The sequence below is a fragment of the Podarcis cretensis genome, assembly GCF_951804945.1.
Source record: "Podarcis cretensis genome assembly, chromosome: 18".
NCBI classification, from domain to species: Eukaryota; Metazoa; Chordata; class Lepidosauria; order Squamata; family Lacertidae; genus Podarcis; species Podarcis cretensis.
The window spans coordinates 8,401,792-8,420,784 of NC_137188.1; the positions used below are offsets into that span (position 1 = coordinate 8,401,792).

Sequence of the window (18,993 nt, forward strand, 5' to 3'; positions counted from 1 at the left end):
GTCCCTTCTTCCTGGTTTCGGGTTATGTCAGTCCTTTCTATACATTCCATCCAGTCCATCAATCTGGTGATCTTATATCCGAGGCCCTTAAGTCTCTTCTATGCCCCTTCTGCGAATTTTCTTGTTCTTGTTTGTAGTTGCACTCTTCCTTGTCTTTTGTTGGTTTCTTTCTTAATTTTTTCCCTTTCTCCTTGGGGAGTGGGTCTCCGAGGGATTCCAGCCGGTAATAATCTCCATTTTCCTTCCTCGAGCCAGCCCATTCCCCACAGTCCCACGCCCTGTCATCATCTTTGTAATCCAAAAAGTGGTTGTCCAAAAGGTAATTGTCAACATGTTTCATAGTCCCACCAGAGTTAAGAGCTTCCTTAACTCCAAACACTTCCAGGTACACTCCAAGTTCAATCTTCCAATGCAGCAACTTTTGCTCCTGCAGGACTTTGGATCTCTCCATTTGTGTTGCTTGGGGTGCGATCACAACCTCTTCCATCTTCCTCTGCCCTTGCACTTGCCCAATCAAACCAATTTCCTGAGTTGGTCGCTGTATAGTTTCTTTATCTTTGTTTCCTGTTAATTCATATTCACTGGCAAAGCGATGAGGAGATTTGGAGCGGTGTTGGAGAAATGGAAGTCTCACTTTTACGCTTTCGTCCCTCCCGACCTCAGGTACAGACCTTCGCAGAAGTTGGATGGCCTGGCGGAAGCCGGTTCAAACAGCAGCCTTCACTCCACGCCCGAGCAATCCGTTGCTGCACAAAGCCAGCACCACCAGCAGTTCATTGGTGAGGAGCTATCTAATGCCAAGGTTGCAGGTTCGATCCCTGTATGGGGCGGCTGCGTATTCGTGCATTGTGGGGGGTCAGACTCGATGATCCTTGGGGGGGGGGGGTCCCTTCATAATTCTATGATTAGGGAATCAATAATGATGTGTGTGTGTCTGTATAAATAAATATATGTGCGTATATACAGTGTCGGATTTACGTATAAGCTAAACAAGCTATAGCTTAGGGCCCCACTCTCTTGGGGGCCCCCAGAAAATTTAAAGGATGTACATTTCCAAAATAGAAGATAAAAAACGAATAAAATAAAACCATACAGCAACAGTGTTCTGTGTTGTCTAGGTTCCTATGATGTAAGTAATGGACACCGCCTGCTATCCTGCTCCCTAAAATATCACTGGTTTGCTCCTTTCTATATATAGGGTGCCTACAGTATAGATAGAGGCACCTCTTATTTCAGTTGCTTTCAAACTTTAGGGTAAAAAAACAAACGTTAATATGAGAAGTCCAGAGGGTGGCAACACGAGAACGGGGCCTTCTCTGCAGTGGCTCCCCATCCGTGAAATGCTCTCCCCAGGGAAGTTCGCCTGGCGCCTTAGAATCATAGAATCATAGAGTTGGAAGAGACCACAAGGGCCATCGAGTCCAACCCCCTGCCAAGCAGGAAACACCATCAGAGCACTCCTGACATATGGTTGTCAAGCCTCTGCTTAAAGACCTCCAAAGAAGGAGACTCCACCACACTCCTTGGCAGCAAATTCCACTGTCAAACAGCTCTTACTGTCAGGAAGTTCTTCCTAATGTTTAGGTGGAATCTTCTTTCTTGTAGTTTGGATCCATTGCTCCGTGTCCGCTTCTCTGGAGCAGCAGAAAACAACCTTTCTCCCTCCTCTATGTGACATCCTTTTATATATTTGAACATGGCTATCATATCACCCCTTAACCTCCTCTTCTCCAGGCTAAACATGCCCAGCTCCCTTAGCCGTTCCTCATAAGGCATCGTTTCCAGGCCTTTGACCATTTTGGTTGCCCTCCTCTGGACACGTTCCAGTTTGTCAGTGTCCTTCTTGAACTGTGGTGCCCAGAACTGGACACAGTACTCCAGGTGAGGTCTGACCAGAGCAGAATACAGTGGCACTATTACTTCCCTTGATCTAGATGCTATACTCCTATTGATGCAGCCCAGAATTGCATTGGCTTTTTTAGCTGCCGCGTCACACTGTTGGCTCATGTCAAGTTTGTGGTCAACCAAGACTCCTAGATCCTTTTCACATGTACTGCTCTCAAGCCAGGTGTCACCCATCTTGTATTTGTGCCTCTCATTTTTTTTGCCCAAGTGCAATACTTTACATTTCTCCCTATTAAAATTCATCTTGTTTGTTTTGGCCCAGTTCTCTAATCTGTCAAGGTCATTTTGAAGTGTGATCCTGTCCTCTGGGGTGTTAGCCACCCCTCCCAGTTTGGTGTCATCTGCAAATTTGATCAGGATGCCCTTCATTATACACCTTTAGGCGCCAGGCAAAAAGGTTCCTTTTTAACCAGGCCTTCAGTTGATTTGATTGACATCCTATGCCCTTTTAAAATGTGGGGGTTTTTTTGGGGGGGGTTGTTATTGGGTTGTTGTCTTTATTTTGATTATATATTTTGTGACTTTATATTTTGATTTTGTTCTGTGAACCGCCCTGAGACCTTTGGGTATAGGGCTGAATATACCGTATTTTTTGCTCTATAAGACTCACTTTTTCCCTCCTAAAAAGTAAGGGGAAATGTGTGTGCGTCTTAAGGAGCGAATGCAGGCTGCGCAGCTATCCCAGAAGCCAGAACAGCAAGAGGGATTGCTGCTTTCGCTGCGCAGCGATCCCTCTTGCTGTTCTGGCTTCTAAGATTCAGAATGTTTTTTTTTTCTTGTCTTCCTCCTCCAAAAACTAGGTGCATCTTGTGGTCTGGTGTGTCTTATAGAGCGAAAAATATCATATATGTGCATGTATACAGTGCCAGATTTACGTATAAGCTAAGCAAGCTATAGCTTACGGCCCCACACTCTTGGGGCACCCCAGAAAATTTAAAGGATGTACATTTCCAAAATAGAAGATAAAAAACGAGTAAAATAAAACCTACATATAGCAACAGTGTTTTGTGTTGTGTAGGTTCCTATGATGTAAGTCATTGGTCCGGCCTGCTAGCCTGCTCCCCAAAACAGGCACAGGCAAACTCGGCCCTCCAGATGTTTTGGGACTACAACTCCCATCATCCCTAGCTAGCAGGACCAGTGGTCAGGGATGGTGGGAGTTGTAGTCCCGAAACATCTGGAGGGCCGAATTTGCCTGTGCCTGGATTATAATTTCTCCCCCCCCCCTCCAATTCCTTTTTAAAGTTTTGGTCTTTCTGATTTCTGATTTTCTCCCTGTCCTGCAGATGTCACCCACATCCTCCCTCCTTTCCCAGCCCTCGATCTGGAAAACGTGCTCCTGCAGGAGGAAATTGACGCGAGCGACGTCAAGACTCTTCAGGTCCTCTACAGGCGGCATTGCGAGGTGATTGAAAAGCAGGTTTTTCGATCTCCAGTGAATGACACTTACAAAGAGAGAGAAAAGGATGCAAAAACAAAATCATTGCTCGCCGCCCAACGCAAGGCGGATCAATCTGGTTAAGTTTGCCAAAGCCAGTTGCCATTCTTCAGGGTTCTTAGTAAAGTGTTTTATAAAAGGGTGCCGTATTTCATCTACATACCGTATTTTTCTGTGTATAAGACGCTCCCATGTATAAGACGTCCCCTGTTTTTTGGGGACTCCAAATTAAGAAAACACCCCTCAGCACTATAAGACGAGCCCCAATTTTAAACCTAACTTTTTGGTTAAAAAAACGTAGCCTTATACACGGAAAGATGCGGTAATTTGTATTATTCAATGCATGTTTCATTTCACTTTTAAATTGTATACTGCCTTTTTATACAGTCGTACCTTGGTTCTCGAACAGAAATCTGTTCGACTTCTGGAAATGTTCCGAAACTGAGGTGTGGCTTCCGATTGGCTGCAGGAACCTCCTGCACTCAATCGGGAGCTGTGGAAGTTGTGTTGGATGTTCGGCTTCCAAAAAAACATTCGCAAACCGGAACACTCGCTTCTGGGTTTGCTGCATTCGGGAGCCAAAGGCGTTTGAGATCCAAGGTACGTTTGAGATCCAAGGTACGACTGTACAGTGGTACCTCGGGTTAGAGACACTTCAGGTTACAGACTCCACTAACTCAGAAATAGTACCTCGGGTTAAGAACTTTGCTTCAGGATGAGAACAGAAATCACGCGGTGGCAGCGGGAGGCCCCATTAGCTAAAGTGGTACCTCAGGTTAAGAACGGACCTGCAGAATGAATTAAGTTCTTAACCCGAGGTACTATTTCTGGGCTAGCGGAGTCTGTAACCTGAAGCGTATGTAACCTGAAGCGTATGTAACCCGAGGTACCACGTTACTATACACTTTACAAGCCGAAAGAACAACAAAGATTGTGTACGTTATAACAACGATCTCTTTATAACAATGTGATCTCTCGGGTAGTTTTCCTAACGCATCAGTAGACCACACGTTGGAACCTCTGTTTCCAAAAGAGAAATACACAGAGGTTCTAGCCCTTTCCAGTTCTGCCCCAACAGGGGTGTATCTCGGTTGGTTGGGGGCTTCCAGGATAACTGCCCCGGGCACATTTTTTTTTGGGGGGGGGAGGAGGTGCTTCTGCCACCCTCCCCAAACCAGTCCCTCCACCAGCGGCGTAGCGTGGGTTGTCAGCACCCGGGGCAAGGCAAGTAATTTGCGCCCCCTAACCCGGGGCAAGGCAAGTAATTTGCGCCCCCTAACCCGGGGCAAGGCAAGTAATTTGCGCCCCTAACCCCTAACCTGCCGCCGCTGCCAGCTTCTTCTTGCTGCTGCCTGGGCTGGGGTATTTACGGTAAGGTAGCCACGGCGGCGGCAGGTCCGTGTCAGGTGATCTGAGGCGAGTTGCCGCTGGTGCTGCCGCCCAAACGATGCCACTTGCCCGGAGGAGGAGGGCAGAGAGGCGAGGAAAATGCAACATGGCCCAGCAGCTGCAGCAGCGGCGGCGGGGCTGTGAGGAGGGGCTGCCTGGCGCGCCCTCTGCGGCCCTGATGCGCGGGGACCGCGGCGAGCGCTGAGAGCCGCTGCCTGCCGGACGCCTTCAGCCCGGACGCGCGCACAGCTTGTCGGTTCCTCTACAGCCTGCGCCCGAGGCTATTCGGGGACTCCAGAGGCGGCGAGCGCGCCCCCCAGATGTTGTGCCCGGTCCGGCCGGCCCCCCCTGCACCCCCCACGCTACGCCACTGCCCTCCACCGTTTTGTGAGACTGAGATCGGATCCTTGCCAAGCTGCTCACGGAGGGTGGCACGAGGTGGACACAACGGCCATGCGGGGCGCATGGCCGTTGCGCTCTTCTCACGCCGCCCTCCCCGGATCCGAGCCTCACAAAGGTGGGCGCCATGAGGATGCAGCAGCCGTGCCACTCAGGGAGGGGGCCACAACCAGCGGTGACGGCTGGGCAAAACGTGGTTGGCTCCGTTCGTCTTCTGCACTTCACCCTGCGCACTTGCGCACATACACAAACACACGCCCCTGTCCCAGGCGCTATGGAAACATGCCCTGCTGCTGTGTGTCACTGGTAGGCGCGAGGCAGCGGCCATCTTGAGGCCCGGGGGGCCGGAAGGCCCAAGCGCCTTCCATTGCGCTGTGCCGACTTGTGACACTGGCAGCGACTCTTGCGGGGTTCCAGCCAGGGATCTCTGGCTCTTTTTGCAGTGCTACATTTTATTTTTATATATATAAATTTTTATTAATTTTCAGCGTATCATTTTCAACAGTAATTAAACATATTTTAACATCTTATACAAAGGATGCGGGTGGCGCTGTGGGTTAAACTACAGAGCCTAGGGCTTGCCGATCAGACGGTCGGCGGTTCGAATCCCCGCAACGACGGGGTGAGCTCCCGTTGCTCGGTCCCTGCTCCTAGCAGTTCCAAAGCACGTCAAAGTGCAAGTAGATAAATAGGTACCGCTCCGGCGGGAAGGTAAACGGCGTTTCCGTGCGCTGCTCTGATTCGCCAGAAGCGGCTTAGTCCTGCTGGCCACATGACCCAGAAGCTGTACGCCGGCTCCCTCGGCCAATAAAGCGAGATGAGCACCGCAACCCCAGAGTCAGTCACGACTGGACCTAATGGCCAGGGGTCCCTTTACCTTTACCTAACATCTTATACAATTTTTTTTACATCCATCAATCTCATCTGAAAATTTTCCAGTCTAATCACTAACTACACATTTCCCACTTCTTCAATTATATTTGGCTCATAGCTAACATCACTATTCTTTAATTTGCAACGCTTCGTACATTTCTCCTTACACAGCTTATTGTAGTCCTACTAGTGTAATTTTTTGGTTACAGTTTCTCTTCAAATAGTTCGTACAGTGGTACCTCAGGTTACATACGCTTCAGGTTACAGATGCTTCAGGTTACAGACTCCACTAACCCAGAAATAGTACCTCAGGTTAAGAACTTTGCTTCAGGATAAGAACATAAATTGTGCTCCGGCGGTATGGCAGCAGCGGGAGGCCCCATTAGCTAAAGTGGTGCTTCAGGTTAAGAACAGTTTCAGGTTAAGAACGGACTTCTGGAACGAATAAAGTATTTAACCCGAGGTACCACTGTATACTGGGACGCAGGTGGCGCTGTGGGTTAAAGCCTCAGCGCCTAGGGCTTGCCGATCGAAAGGTCGGCGGTTCGAATCCCTGCGGCGGGGTGCGCTCCCGCTGCTCTGTCCCAGCGCCTGCCAACCTAGCAGTTCGAAAGCACCTCCGGGTGCAAGTAGATAAATAGGGACCGCTTACCAGCGGGAAGGTAAACGGCGTTTCCGTGTGCGGCTCTGGCTCGCCAGAGCAGCGATGTCACGCTGGCCACGTGACCCGGAAGTGTCTCCGGACAGCGCTGGCCCCTGGCCTCTTAAGTGAGATGGGCGCACAACCCCAGAGTCTGTCAAGACTGGCCCGTACGGGCAGGGGTACCTTTACCTTTACCACTGTATATTTCTTCCAATCTTCTGTAAATCTCTGGTCCCGCAGGTTTCGAATCCTTCCTGTCGTTTTATCTAATTCTGCGTAGTCCATTAATTTTTGTTTGCCATTCTTCTTTCGTCGGAATCTCTTCTTCCATTTCTGGGCTTTGCCACGCTACATTTCCGTCTCTCTCCCCAGGCGAATGTGGATGTCGTGATGAGCCTACAGTTCCCTTACATCGAGAAGCTATGGCAGTCTTTCTGGAACTCGGAGTCCCATTCGAGCGAATCTGCCTCTGCTGCCATCCCTTCCAGGTAAAACATTTCGCTGCACAACCTGCCGTCCCACAGCAACAACAATTTCATTGAAAATTCTACACATTAAAGAAGAGTAGATTCCCTACTTCATCTCACAGTCAAAAACTGACGGCCACACGGTTTGTGTGCCTCCTGAGCAAAGTAAAATCCAACACTGTATCTGTAAGAATTTGATAGATAAGCAGTTTATCATCTCTCCACCCCCTCAATAAATCATGAAACTGAAGCTTCCCGGCTGAAGTTTGCAAAATGCTTGTATTTTGCATTACGTGTCCTGGCAGCCATGACCTCAGCTGGCCATGTGTTGACGGAATGAGTGAATCGTTACATTGCCGCTTTGTGCAATACGGTTATAACTTATTTTTTTTAACAACCTCATGTTCCTGCAGCTTAGTTAGACGAACTTTGGCCTGTAAACAAAGGAATGAACTGTCGCTTCTAAATCTTTTTTTGGGGGGAAAGGTCACCCCGAAATCAATGAATCGATTTTTGTGTATGTAACTGCATAATGCATTATGTAATTATGCACGATAATCATAATTGTGTATTACAATACAGGAAAAACAGAGTTTGCAGATTTTCTAAGACACGTACAACGCTTTGTACAGATAATATTTAATTTGTTAATTAAATTTTCAGTTTTACAATTTAAAATACTCACTTAAACATCTTTAAGATATCAGTGACTTCCCCTCTTCTCTTCCCATGGTTCGTTTTGCATATCATAAATCCCTGCGTATTTTACAAAATCTAAACCATTCAGTATTCCATTATTGCACCCATCAAAACTTATTTGCACTGTTGAATTTATCTTAATGCTGCCAATGTTTTCACATAGTACATCAATTTTTATGGCTTGGAATAAATCAAGGTTGCATATGGTTTCAATATTTCTGACAGGTTCTTGAAGTCATTTTCATCGAGTTAAATATACAGTGGTACCTTGGTTTGCAAACAGTCTGGTTTGCATGCGTTTTGGATTACAAACACATCAAACCCGGAAGTCCGTGTCCCAGTTTGCAACCTTTTTTGGATTACAACCCATTTTCTTTGGATTACGAACAAATTGTTTTTGGAGACCCAATGGCAAAAGCGCGCCTTGGGTTACAACCTGTTTTGGTTTACAAACGGACCTCTGGAACCGATTATGGTTGTAAACCAAGGTACCATTGTACAGTGATTGAAACTTTTCATTTTGGGGTGACAGTTCGAATCCCCGCAACGGAGTGAGCTCCCGTTGCTCTGTCCCAGCTCCTGCCAACCTAGCAGTTTGAAAGCACGCCAGCGCAAGTAGATAAATAGGGACCACTGTGGCGGGAAGGTAAATGGCGTTTCCGCGTGCTCTGGCTTCTGTCATGGTGTCCCGTTGCGCCAGAAGCGGTCTATCCCTGCTGGCCACATTACCCAGAAACCTGTCTGCGGACAAACGTCTTCTCCCTTGGCCTGAAAGCGAGATGAGCGCCGCAACCCCATAGTCACCTTTGACTGGACTTAACCACCCAGGGCTCCTTTACCTGCCTTCTTCCACCCCGAGTGCCCCCTGTGTTTCAAATTTCGGTAGCCGAGGGGCTGCTGACCCTCGCCCTTGTCCCTCCCCACAGCGAAGAGCCCTGCGACGCCCTCGTCCCGAGGCACAAGCTGATCGCCATGTGCAAATATGTTCCCATCATGAAATGGATGCGAGGCTGCGACCACATATTGTACCAGACGCTTGTGGAAATCCTCATCCCAGATGTTCTCCGGCCTGTTCCCAGTGAGTACAGAGTGGGGAGGACGCTGCTAAATCCATCTCTCTCTGTCTTCCTCCCTCTCCCTTTCTCTCAAGGCTCCTTCTTGCTCTTTTCATCTGCTTAAAGTGCCTAAATTATTTTCACCCTGTGCAAGGGACATTTCCGGCTCCTTCCTGACAGTAAGAGCTGTTCGACAGTGGAATTTGCTGCCAAGGAGTGTGGTGGAGTCTCCTTCTTTGGAGGTCTTTAAGCAGAGGCTTGACAACCATATGTCAGGAGTGCTCTGATGGTGTTTTCTGCTTGGCAGGGGGTTGGACTCGATGGCCCTTGTGGTCTCTTCCAACTCTATGATTCTATGATTCTATGATTCTAAGGAGGCAGAGCATCAGCCTTCCATAATTATTATTATTAGTATTATTAGTATTATTAGTATTATTAGCTTTCATGTGCATGCACACTTCTTCAGATACCATGCACATGAAAACTCATACCAATAACAAACTTAGTTGGTCTCTAAGGTGCTACTAAGGGACGCAGGTGGCGCTGTGAGTTAAACCACAGAGCCTGGGGCTTGCTGATCAGAAGGTCGGCAGTTTGAATCCCCGCAATGACGGGGTGAGCTCCCGTTGCTTGGTCCCTGCTCCTGCCCACCTAGCAGTTCAAAAGCATGTCAAAGTGCAAGTAGATAAATAGGTACCACTCTGGCGGGAAGGTAAACGGCGTTTCCGTGCGCTGCTCTGGTTCGCCAGAAGCGGCTTAGTCCTGCTGGCCACATGACCCGGAAGCTATACGCCACCTCCCTCGGCCAATAAAGCGAGATGAGCCCCTCAACCCCAGAGTCGGTCACGACTGGACCTAATGGTCAGGGGTCCCTTTACCTTTACGGTGCTACTAGAAGGAATTTTTTTTATTTTGTTTCGACTATGGCGGGTGGCGCTGTGGGTAAAACCTCAGTGCCTAGGACTTGCTGATCGTAAGGTCGACGGTTCGAATCCCCGCAATGACGGGGTGAGCTCCCGTCGTTCGGTCCCAGCTCCTGCCCACCTAGCAGTTTGAAAGCACCCTTAAGTGCAAGTAGATAAATAGGTACCGCTTTATAGCGGGAAGGTAAATGGCGTTTCCGTGTGCTGCGCTGGTGCTGGCTCGCCAGATGCAGCTTGTCACGCTGGCCACGTGACCCAGAAGTGTCTTCGGACAGCGCTGGCTCCCGGCCTCTTAAGTGAGATGAGCGCGCAACCCTAGAGTCGGACACGACTGGCCCATACGGGCAGGGGTACCTTTACCTTTATCTTATGGCAGACCAACAGAGCTACCTACCTGTAACTAATAATAATAATAATAATTTATTTATTTATATCCTGCCCATCTGGCTGGATTTCCCCAGCCACTCTGGGCGGCTTCCAACCGAATATTAAAAACACAATACAGCATCAAACATTAAAAAAACTTCTCTAAACAGGGCTGCCTTCAGATGGGTTTTAAAAGTAAGATAGTTGCTTATTGCCTTGGCATCTGCTGGTGAGCTCCCGTCGCTCAGTCCCTGCTCCTGCCAACCTAACAGTTCAAAAGCACACCAGTGCAAGTAGATAAATAGGTACCACTCTGGCGGGAAGGTAAACTGTTTTCTCTTTTTGAAACTTTGAAAAAAAGTTTTTCTTAAGAAAGGAAAATTGTGCTGCCGGAAAATCCGCTTTCAAAAACCCCAGTCAATTGCTAGGGGTTTGGATAACTGAGGCTAGGCTGTTCCAGCTGCCCCAAAGCTGTTCAGACTGTAATAATAATAATAATAATAATAATAATAATAATAATAATAATAATATTTATTATTTTACCCCGCCCATCTGGCTGGGTTTCCCCAGCCACTCTGGGCAGCTTCCACAGAGACCAAAAATACACTAAAATGTCACACATTAAAAATTTCCCTGAACAGGGCTGCCTTAAGATGTCTTCTGAATGTCAGGTAGTTGTTTATCGCTTTGACATCTGCTGGGAGGGTGTTCCACAGGGCGGGCGCCACTACCGAGAAGGCCCTCTGCCTGATTCCCTGTAACCTCACTTCTTGCAGTGAGGGAACCGCCAGAAGGCCCTCGGCTCATGCAGAACATCTCAATCCTCAGGATATCTGGGGCGGGATCGGGGGGGTAGTAGCTCCTGCCCGAAACCTTGGAGAGCTTCTGCCAGTCAGAGTGGAGAGTACTGAGATAGGTGGTCTCCACTGGACTCAGTTTATAATAAGAGAGCTTCCATATAAGAGATCCTGGATAGCTCAGTTGGTTAGAGCGTGGTGCTGATGACGCCGAGGTTACAGGTTCGATTCCCGCATATTCCTCCATTGCAGAAATGATCCCTTCCAGTTTTATGATTCTAAAACCTGAGCTCAGCAGCTCTCCTCCCTCCTGCAGTTTCCAACATCTGGAATACCGTATTTTTCGCTCTATAAGACGCACCAGACCACAAGACGCACCTAGTTTTTGGAGGAGGGAAACAAGGAAAAAAATATTCTGAATCTCAGAAGCCAGAACAGCAACAGGGATCTCTGCGCAGCGAAAGCAGCGATCCCTCTTGCTGTTCTGGCTTCTGGGATAGCTGCGCAGCCTGCATTCGCTCCATAAGACGCACACACATTTCCCCTTACTTTTTAGGAGGGAAAAAGTGAGTCTTATAGAGCAAAAAATACGGTACTTCCTCCGGCAGCAGAGCGAGACCACAGCTGTTGTAGCCAGTAGCTACCGGAAGCCGCATCCTCCCCAAATTGGCCTGTCCCTCTTTTAAGCCCGTCCCCCACTCTTCTGGGAGCAAATTCCATAGTTTAACTCTGTGTTGTGTGAAAAAGTAAAATGCTGCCAGTGATTTTCTCTTTTCTTTTCTTTTGCAAATGAATGAATGGGCGAAACCCTATTCCAGGGTTTAATCCAGCCTGAGAATATCAAAAATGTAACCTAAACAGATGCAATTGCTAAAATACTAAAAAAACCAAACAGGCTTACCTGTTCAGGTCAAAGGCCAATACTTAAGGTTACCAGATTTTTTTCAATGAATCCGGGGATAATAATAATAATAATAATAATAATAATAATAATAATAATAGTAAATTTATTTATATCCCGCCCTCCCCAGCCGAAGCCGGGCTCAGGGCGGCTAACAAAAATACAGTGGTGCCTCGCAAGACGAAATTAATCCGTTGCGTGAGGCTCTTCGTATAGCGGTTTTTTCGTCTTGCGAAGCAAGCCCATTGACAGCTGAGCGGATTAGCGCTATTAGTGGTTTAGTGGCTTTTAGCGATCAGCTGTTAAGCGGCTTATCAGCGGATCAGCTGATAAGCGGCTTAGGAAAAGGGGGGGAAGGGGGGGAACCCGCAGGAACTCGCAAGACATTTTTGTCTTGCGAAGCAAGCCCATAGGGAAATTCATTTTGCGAAGCGCCTCTAAAACGGAAAACCCTTTCGTCTAGCGGGTTTTCCATCTTGCGAGGCGTTCGTCTTGCGGGGCACCACTGTAAAATAATACCACATTATGAAATCATTCATTATAAAATCAATTCAAATCAAACTGATGGCAACCAATCGGGCTAGAGATTCTGTGAAGATTGCCAAAGGAGGGAGCCAGGCTGTGCCCTGGCCAAAGACCTGGTGGAACAGCTCTGTCTTGCAGACCCTGCGGAAAGATATCAAGTCCCGCAGGGCCCTAGTCTCTTGTGACAGAGCGTTCCACCAGATCGGAGCCACAGCCGAAAAAGCCCTGGCTCTAGTTGAGGCCGGCCTAACCTCTCTGTGGCCTGGGACCTTCAAGATGTTTTTATTTGAAGACCATAAGTTCCTCTGTGGGACATGCCAGGAGAGGCGGTCACGTAGGTATAAATAAATAGATAAATACTACACGTTTGGGACGTTGATGCTGCAGCGACGGCGGTGGCAGATGGGCTGCCACCGCCCTGACCTCAACCGCCATGTTTCCCCTTCCTCCGAAGCTTCTATCTCCTTTCTCCATGAGCCTGGGCATCCCCATAGTTGTTGGTTCTTCAGTGGTGGGTCAGCGGTGTACGGTGGGTCAGGCATGGAAGGCGGAGAAGGAGGGCCGAGAGCAGTGGCAGCGAGGCTCGGGCAGCGCAATGCCTCCCTTCCTATCGGAGCAGCCCCAATCCCATTCCTACTTGCGTCCAAGCAGGTGAAGGAAAGTTTTGCTTCTGCACACACCGCTCACCGCTCCAAGCTGAAATATTCCTAGAAGGTTCAGTTCACACTGAGTTCATGAAAACATGGTATTCTGACCTGTTCTTAACGCATAGTCGATCACATCTACGGAACATGATTGCTATGTCCTCTTAAGTCTTACATTATCAATCGTTAAGTAATTGTTTTAGGTCTTGTTCTATTAATCACTAGTTATAATTTAATTAGGAGGTTTTCATGCCTGTCTAGTTCTGTGCTCCCTTTCTCAGCCTTTAATCTATCAGTGATTAATACCTATATGTGCAACCTTTGCTTTGTACTTGTGTTAACCAATCAGCAACAAGCACATATGTGGCAATGCTGTAATATTCAATAAAAGGGACTCCCCGAGACATGCTCGAGAGGATGCCTCCCAGATGACACCCACAACAAGCAGGAGAGGGCGGGGCTCGACCAGCTGGGAAGGGAGGCTTCCCGTTGCCCAGCTGAAAGACCCCTGCCCCCTCCTGCTTGCACACAAGCTCTGATAGGCAGCGTGAAGCCTCCCTTCCCAGCTTAGTTTCTGGGGTCAGGGAAGGTGGAAGCAGCCCGGAAGCTGCATCTTTGAGCCCCTGCACCACCATCATATGGGGACTTCCAAGCAGCTCCTGAAGCCAGCCAGAGTCAACTGCTCTGGGCTGCTGAGACTGCCGCTGCTGCGTTTCCCGGGGACATTAGATGAAATCCGGGGACATTCGGGGATGGAATTTGTCCGGGGACTTTGCAAAACCAGGGGATTCGTCTGGGGGTTTGCAAAAAAATTGTCCAGGGATTTGCAAAACCAGGGACTGTTCCTGGGAAAACAGGTTACAACTGGTAACCCCACAATACGTGGCAATGAATTTACTGTATTTTAGTACAGTGGTGCCCCGCAAGACGAACGCCTCGCAAGATGGAAAACCCGCTAGACGAAAGAGTTTTCCGTTTTGGAGGCGCTTCGCAAAACGAATTTCCCTATGGGCTTGCTTCGCAAGACGAAAATGTCTTGCGAGTTCCTCCGGGGTTTTTTTCCTCCCCCCCCCCTTTTTCTAAGCCGCTAAGCCGCTTATCAGCCGATCCTCTAAGCCGATAAGCCGCTAATAGCGCTAATCCGCTACACCGTCAATGGGCTTGCTTCGCAAGACGAAAAAACCGCTAGACAAAGAGAATCGCAGAACGGATTCTTTTCGTCTTGCGAGGCACCACTGTATCTACTTGATTGCATTTTCATATTCTTCGGCTGAATTAAAGTTCACCCCCCCTGCATTATTCAGAAGGATTCTGTATCTCTTATTCTTCACTTGTGACTTCACTGGCAGCATCCTGGCCTCGTTTCCTCCCTTGCTAATCGTTGATCTTCTGCAGATTTTGCCTTCTTGGGCGAAACTTTAGAATTTTAAGGGGGGGGATGTGGGGTACTGTGACGGTTTTGCCAGCCTGACGAGGCTGTTCTGTCTAGATCTCGCTTTGTCCCCGCAGGCACGTTGACCCAGGCCATCCGCAACTTCGCCAAAAGTTTGGAAGGCTGGCTAATAAACGCCATGAGCGACTTCCCCCAGCAGATCGTCCACACAAAGGTAAGCAGCGGGTGCAGCAAGTTGCACCCCTTTCCTTCCTGCTCTAGTTATCTCCCGCTTGGACTACTGCAATGCGCTCTATGTGGGGCTACCTTTGAAGGTGACTTGGAAACTGCAACTAATCCAGAATGCGTCAGCTAGACTGGGGACTGGTAGTGGCCGCCGAGACCATATAACACCGGTCTTGAAAGACCTACATTGGCTCCTAGTACATTTCCAAGCACAATTCAAAGTGTTGGTGCTGACCTTTCAAGCCCTAAACGGCCTCGGCCCAGTATACCTGAAGGAGCGTCTCCACCCCCATCATTATGCCCGGATGCTGAGGTCCATCTCCCAAGGGCCTCTTGGCGGTTCCCTCATTGCGAGAAGCCAAGTTACAGGGAGCCAGGCAGAGGGCCTTCTCGGTAGTGGCGCCCGCCCTGTGGAACGCCCTCCCATCAGATGTCAAAGCGATAAACAACTACCTGACATTCAGAAGACATCTTAAGGCAGCCCTGTTCAGGGAAATTTTTAATGTGTGACATTTTAGTGTATTTTTGGTCTCAGTGGAAGCCGCCCAGAGTGGCTGGGGAAACCCAGCCAGATGGGCGGGGTAAAATAATAAATAATAATAATTATTATTATTATTATTATTATTATTATTATTTTATTATTACAGTGTGAACAGCTTTGGGGCAGCTGCGTTTGGAACCGGTCCCTAGGTCCTCACAGCCTAGCCTCAGTTATCCAAACCCCTAGCAATTGACTGGGGTTTTTGAAAGCGGATTTTCCGGCAACACAAATTTCCTTTCTTAAGAAAAACTTTTTTTCACATTTTCAAAAAGAGAAAACAGTTTACCTTCCCACCAGAGTGGTACCTATTTATCTACTTGCACTGGTGTGCTTTTGAACTGTTAGGTTGGCAGGAGCAGGGACTGAGCAACGGGAGCTCACCCCGTCGTCGAGGGGATTCGAACCGCCGACCTTCCGATCGGCAAGCCCAAGAGGCTCAGTGGTTTAGACCACAGTGCCACCTGCATCCCCCCCCCCAATTTTTATATTTACCTTTGTATAAATTTAATAAATAAATGAAGCACGACTCCACGTCTCTTGCATTTCATCCGCTCTCTGCTTCGCGTTCTCCGAGTTTGGCCTCACTTTATGTTTTTCTCTCTCTCTCTCTTGTCCCCAATCCCTGTCACCACCTCCCGGACATACCAGGTGGGCGTGGTGAGCGCCTTTGCACAGACTCTCCGCAGGTACACCTCCCTCAACCACCTGGCTCAGGCGGCTCGCGCCGTCCTCCAGAACACCTCACAGATCAACCAGATGCTCAGCGACCTCAACCGGGTGGATTTTGCTAACGTCCAGGTGAGCCGGAGCAGCACAGCCTCACAGAACTGTAGTGATCAGGTGGGATTGCTATGAGGAATTACCGTATTTTTCGCTCTATTGGACGCAGTTTTTCCCCTCCAAAAATTGAGAGGAAATGTGTGTGCGTCCTATGGAGTGAATGCAGGCTTGTTTCATAGCCGCGCACAGCCCCTCTGGCAGGGAGAAGCTGAACAGGGCTAAAGAGGAAGCCAAAACAGAGAGCGGGATCCATCCTGCTCGCTGCCTTGGCTTGTGCCATAGCTGCGTGCAACCCCTCCGGCAGGAAGAGGTTGTGCGCAGCCTGTACGCTGCTCTTTGGGGCTGGGGGGGTATTTTTTTTTCTTGATTCCCCCCCCCCAAAAAAAAAACTAGGTGCGCCCTATGGTCCAGTGCGCCCTATGTAGTGAAAAATACGGTATAACAAACATAGAGTAAGCCATCTGTGTCAGCAATGCGTTGACTGGGTTTAAACTATTTTGATATGATTCTTGATCAATCCAGACCTCTGCATCCCTCTTCCATTTCTCTTTCTTGACAAGTCACGTACACACTTAGGCAGGTAGGCATCCTGGGTCCTCAAAGACAATGGGCAGTTTCGTAGATGTAGCTTTTCTTATATGTTAATCTCAGGATGTTAATCTTAGGGCCAGGAAACAGATCTCACATGAAGGTGATAATGATCGTCGTCCTCCTGGCCATCTTTCTTATCATGTGTATTGATTGTTTATGACCTCCGGGGTTGCTGAATACAGTCCTTTGTAGTTTTCATTCATTTACCCAAAAGTATGCATGCCTAACTAGTGTTTGTAGTTTACAGTGGTGCCCCGCAAGACGAATGCCTCGCAAGATGGAAAACTCGCTAGACGAAAGAGTTTTCCGTTTTGGAGGTGCTTCGCAAAACGAATTTCCCTATGGGCTTGCTTCGCAAGACGAAAATGTCTTGCGAGTTCCTGCGGGTTTTTTCTTCCTTTCCCCCCCTTTTTCTAAGCCGCTAAGCCGCTTATCCGATAAGCCGCTAATAGCGCTAATCCGCTAATGGGCTTGCTTCGCAAGACGAAAAAACCGCTAGACGAAGAGACTTGCGGAACGGATTCTTTTCGTCTTGCGAGGCACCACTGTAGCTTTGTCCCCACGTGGGGTTTGTTGAAATGCTCAGAAGAAATCTGATTGGTTCTTATGGACACTCTGTAAAAAGTTCTTTTGTGAATAAAACGACCTGGGCCGAGGGGTAGAGAGACACAGAGAGATTATTATATGCACCCTTCCCAGAGTCTTGCTGGTTCAAGCCCCTGTGAGTATTCTTATTAATCAGAGTTCAATCCTTCCTTTACTTTGAGAACGCCTCATAGACTCACCCATTGCCACCACCCTTCTGAGTAATACTCCTCCCCAACCTCTCACTATATAGAAGGGTCTGGTGACTTCTGTTTCAGTGTATCTGAAGAAGTTTGCATGCACACGAAAGCTCATACCCAGAGCAAACTTAGTTGGTCTCTAAGGTGCTACTGGAAGGAATTTTTTTTTATTTTCTTCCTCCTTTCCCCCTTTTGTTTTTAATGCACCATCACTGGGGCTTCCCCATGCTGGCAGAGCTGAGCACCCGTGCATGAGCATAACCAGCCTAGGACCCTCGTACCTGCAAGACCGCCTCTCCTGGTATGCCCCATGGAGGACCTTACGGTCTCCAAATAATAACATCCTGGAGATCCCGGGCCTCAGGGAGATTAGGATGGCCTCGACCAGGGTCAAGGCCTTTTCGGCGTTGGCCCCGGCCTGGTGGAACGCTCTGCCACAAGAGATCAGGGCCCTGCGGGCTTGACATCTTTCCGCAGGGCCTGTAAGACGGAGTTGTTCTGCCAGGCCTTTGGTCAGGGCTCAGCCTGACTCCCCTTTTTGTATAAGAACTAGTACGAAAGAGGCCTCCCAGCATTCTCACAGGCCCATATAAGAGCAGCGTACACAGTTGGGCCTGATGAGCGTTTACGGTTCCCAAGCCAAATCCTGCGGAAAGCCATCTAATTCAGATTTTAATTTTTACCCTGACTTGTTTTTTAAGAGGTGATTTAAGTATTGTTTGATTTTAAATCAGTGTTTATATTTGACGTTCGCAACCTTGGTCGGGGAAGGTGGGATACAAGTAAAAGTTTATCACGACTGGCCCGTACGGTCAGGGGTACCTTTACCTTTTATTATATACAGATAGGTAGCCATGTTGGTCTGCCATAGTCAAAACAAAATAAAATTTTTTTCCTTCCAGTAGCACCTTAAAGACCAACTAAGTTAGTTCTTGGAACACAGGTGGCGCTGTGGGTTAAAGCCTCAGCGCCTAGGACTTGCCGATCGAAAGGTCGGCGGTTCGAATCCCTGCGGCGGGGTGCGCTCCCGCTGCTCGGTCCCAGCGCCTGCCAACCTAGCAGTTCGAAAGCACCTCCGGGTGCAAATAGATAAATAGGGACCGCTTACCAGCGGGAAGGTAAACGGCGTTTCCGTGTGCGGCTCTGGCTCTGGCCAGAGCAGCGATGTCACGCTGGCCACGTGACCCGGAAGTGTCTCCGGACAGCGCTGGCCCCCGGCCTCTTGAGTGAGATGGGCGCACAACCCCAGAGTCTGTCAAGACTGGCCCGTACGGGCAGGGGTACCTTTACCTTTAAGTTAGTTCTTGGTATGAGCTTTCGTGTGCATGCACAGGGTAAAAATTAAAAGAAAAGGTTGTGTTATATTCTGGATTATGTATGTTTTAATAGATTATGTCTGAATAGGATGAGAGTGTTGGAGATACGTGCAAATGTGTATGTGAATCCGGTCTTGGGTGTTTGATTTTCGTTGTTGTGTATACTGTGTATATACGGACAATGACAATAAATTTATCGAAAAAGTGTGCATGCACACGAAAGCTCATACCAAGAACTAACTTAGTTGGTCTTTAAGGTGCTACTGGAAGGAAAAAAAATTTATTTTGTTTTGACTTTTATTATATGTACACCTCTCTCTCTCTCTCTCTCTCTCTCT

At 48.4% G+C, this 18,993-nt stretch overlaps 1 protein-coding gene across 3 annotated transcripts in view; it reads left to right on the plus strand.

Moving 5' to 3' along the window:
- RFX2 (regulatory factor X2) overlaps positions 1-18,993 on the plus strand; it is a 65,729-nt gene that overhangs the window by 43,222 nt on the left and 3,514 nt on the right. For all 3 annotated transcript variants that reach the window (XM_079960584.1, XM_079960585.1, XM_079960586.1), the window contains 6 exons: positions 664-779; positions 3,192-3,310; positions 7,020-7,135; positions 8,740-8,891; positions 14,534-14,631; positions 15,832-15,981. In XM_079960584.1, coding sequence (XP_079816710.1) covers positions 664-779; positions 3,192-3,310; positions 7,020-7,135; positions 8,740-8,891; positions 14,534-14,631; positions 15,832-15,981 — 751 coding nt within the window. The remainder of the gene's footprint in view (positions 1-663; positions 780-3,191; positions 3,311-7,019; positions 7,136-8,739; positions 8,892-14,533; positions 14,632-15,831; positions 15,982-18,993) is intronic.